The sequence below is a fragment of the Cebus imitator genome, unplaced genomic scaffold, assembly GCF_001604975.1.
Source record: "Cebus imitator isolate Cc_AM_T3 unplaced genomic scaffold, Cebus_imitator-1.0 Scaffold464, whole genome shotgun sequence".
In the NCBI taxonomy this organism is placed as follows: domain Eukaryota; kingdom Metazoa; phylum Chordata; class Mammalia; order Primates; family Cebidae; genus Cebus; species Cebus imitator.
The window spans coordinates 50,089-53,382 of record NW_016107779.1 but is presented as its reverse complement, the minus strand read 5'-3'; the positions used below and the strand labels follow the sequence as shown (position 1 = coordinate 53,382).

The following is a 3,294-nucleotide window of genomic DNA, read 5'->3' as shown; positions in this document are numbered from 1 at the left end:
GCGTGCCTGCTGCGCAGGGAGGGCCCCGCGGGCAGGGCTGCAGCGCTGGGAGCTTCTGCTCTAGGTGCCCCCAAGCAGGGCCGGAGCCTCGCCCCGGCAGAACCTGGGCCCTGAGGGTGAGAGCCCCAAGAGAACGCGTCACCCCAGGTGTGCTCTCCACGGTCCACTGGGGGCCAGGGCCTTCTTCGGGTGGGCCCGCCGCCCCTCCCGCAGAGCTCAGTCCGGAGCCGGGGAGAGAGGCTGGGCGAGCTCTCCGTCCGCACCGTCTCGCGGGGCTCCAGGGCGGGGGGAGGTGCTCCCGAGTCGGCCCCGGCCCCGCCCCCAAGGCCCCGCCCCGAGCCCGCCTCCCCGGCCGCCCCTCGGGCGAAGCCAGCCGCGCACGGCCAGTCGCGGCCCGGAGCTGCGGAGCTCGGATCGTTTCCCCGCCCGACCCTCTCTCGCCCCGCGCACCCCACTGGGTGATGGAGCCGGACCCCGAAGCGCAAGAGGCGCGCACCGTGCGCGAGGCGCTGGGCCGCTACGAGGCGGCGCTGGAGGGCGCGGTGCGCGCGCTGCACGAGGACATGCAGGGGCTGCAGCGCGGCGTGGAGCGGCGGGTGGCGGAGGCGCTGCGCCTGGCCGGCCCCCTGGCCCGCACGGTGGCCGAGCTGCAGCGGGACAACCAGCGGCTGCAGGCGCAGCTCGAGCGCCTGACGCGCCAGGTGGAGGCGCTGGGCTTCGCTAGCGGGATGTCCCCGGCGCCCGGCACCCCGGGCACCCCCGGCACGCCCAGTCCCCCGCCCGCGCCCGGGGTCCCGGACCGCGCGCCCCGCCTGGGCAGCGCGCGCTTCGCCAGCCACGCCACCTTCTCGCTGTCCGGCCGCGGCCAGGTGAGCCCTGGGGAGCTCGCGCGCTGGCACGGGGGAGTGGGGCTCCGAACCGGCTGCCGCCCCCTTCGCCCGACCGCCTGCGTCCGCGTGTCTTAGGGGCTAGGGCCTATCACCAGCCACTCGGAATAGGCGATGGGGTCCTGCCGCCCCTCCGGAGTTGGAGAGGGCAGGGGGAGGACCGCTTAGCCTGACCACTGCACCTGTCTTGGGCCCTCGCCCTTTTTTGGAGCGAGGCTCTGTTTGCTCTGAGTCCCGTCTCCCTCGCTCCTCTGTCCCATGACACCAAGGGCCTGGGCGCCAAGGTCCAGATCCCGACTGTTCAGCACTGCCTGGGGCTGCGCGGGGCGTGTTGGAATGGTCACCACCCCTGCCTGCCCCCACCCTCCATTCACGCGCCCATGCATTGCCGCTTCACTGAGGCCTGACGGCTCTGATTATTGATTAACCCAGATTGAGAACTCAGGCCCCTGGATGGGTGGGGAGGGGGGCCGAGGGGCAGCGGCATTCCCAAACGATCATCAGCAGCGTTTGGGAACCCTGCATCCCGGGGTGGGGGTTGGCGGGTTGAAAATCCCTTTCCGTGAAGGGAGAGAGGTGGGAACCAGCCTCCAGCGGAGTCTAGATTCCTGGGGTCAGTGACTGGCCAGAACCCCACGTCATGTGGGGATGGGGCAGAGGCCAACGGGGACCTGTCACTACTTCCCTCGTGGGCCACCCAGGGCGGTTAGAATGTTTCCAGTGTTTCCATGGCGTGTGCAGTGACCCTTGGGTGGGATTTTCCATCCTGATCAGGCATGTGCTCTGGGGTTGGGTTCCCAGGGTCTGCACTGTGTAACCCGCACCTGCTCCCTCCTTGGTCCGATCCATGGGGCACTCAGATTTCTGCTGTGGGCTGGGCTGGACCTCAGGGGGCCTGGAGGAGCGTATCAGATTGGGCCTTCCCCCTGGAGGTCCCAGCCAGGGTGGGAGGTGGCCCCAGGCCAAGTTTGGGCAGCCGGAGGTGTTCTGCTCCAGACACTAACACTAGTTAGTCCCTTCTCATCCGGTTTCCCAGCAAGGGAAACGGGGGCTGCTAGGGGCCCAGGGGTTGCTGCCGCAGGTGCAGATGGGGGTGGGGCGGTGCATTAAGCCTCAGAAACGCTGAAAGGACTTATTGGCGACAGTGCTACCTCAAGGCATGTGAGTGGGGTGGGGAGTGGCGAATGCTGTGCTGTATGGGGCAGAGGAACTGGGCTTTGTCCAGCCTGTGCGAGGTTCTGATGCGTGTCCTGGTGGCAGAGCCTGTGGGTGTCTCAGTGCTCCGTGTGAAGTGTCTGGAAATGTGGATACACTTAGGCCTGGCTTCTGAACATGACACTCTACATGACTGTGGCATAAAATCACCGCTGTGAGCTCACGCGCGCCTCGTCGGCTGTGTCATCGTTGTTTCTGAGGTTTGATTTTAACATGCATTTGCTATTTGCCTGCTCATAGGAGCAGCTGTCCAAATTTTAAGAAAAATAATGTCAGAGTCACATATACATGTAAATTTGTGTGTGTGTATGGGTGTGCACGAGCACACACATACACACACACACACATACACACACACGGGGGGTGAGGATTCTCTCTAGTTGTGACTTTTGTCAGTGGAAATTAGCCATTGTTCACTGGCACCAAGCTGGTCCTCTGGCTTAGGGGTTGGTGGGTGAGGCTCAGGATGAGGGTCTTTGTGTCTGGCAAGCCCTCTTAGGGGTGGATGGAAGGTGGACGGTGGCTGGAGATGGTAACTTAATTGTGACGGTCCAAGGAGAAAGGAAGGGTCTGAGCTGGGGCATGGGCCATGGTGTCTAGAGGAGCTGCCTTGGGCAGGTGTTTCAGAGGGGAGTGAGCAGATGGGGTAGTCTCAGAGGGGAGCCCTGGCTTGGGGGACTGCTGGGCCACAGATCTGCGTGGAGATGCTGGGTTCCACCCAGGCTGTGCTAAACGTGAGGGTCTATGGGAAACCAGGTGAAGCTGTCTCAGAGCAGGTGGATGCTGGATCTGGTGCTCCAGAGAGCGGGCAAGGCTGGAGATGTGGGAGCTCTCTGGGCCAAGGCAGAAGAGTTCGAAGGAAATAAAAAATAGACTGGGGAACGGCCAGGGAGTGAGGAGGGCCTCAGAGCCCATTCTTAGCAAACCAGAGAGAAAGCCCTCCCGAAAGAAGAGGCTGGGGTCAGCGGGGATGCATCACCCTGCTGGGGAGAGAGGCTGGAGACCCAGGCACCCAGGGGACGCATCAGTCTTTTGGGGGTGAGGATGGAGACCGAGGCAGCCAGCGGACGCATCAGTCTTTTGGGGGTGAGGATGGAGACCGAGGCACCCAGGGGACGCATCAGTCTTTTGGGGGTGAGGATGGGGACCCAGGCAGCCAGGGGACGCATCAGTCTTTTGGGGGTGAGGATGG

At 64.4% G+C, this 3,294-nt stretch overlaps 1 protein-coding gene across 2 annotated transcripts in view; it reads left to right on the top strand.

The window, feature by feature from the left end:
* Nucleotides 1–379: 379 nt before the first annotated feature.
* SMTNL2 (smoothelin like 2) overlaps nt 380–3,294 on the top strand; it is a 25,670-nt gene continuing 22,755 nt past the window's right edge. For both annotated transcript variants that reach the window (XM_037732703.1, XM_017512171.2), the window contains exon 1: nt 380–869. In XM_037732703.1, the coding sequence (XP_037588631.1) occupies nt 462–869 (408 nt within the window). In that variant the 5' untranslated portion in view covers nt 380–461. The remainder of the gene's footprint in view (nt 870–3,294) is intronic.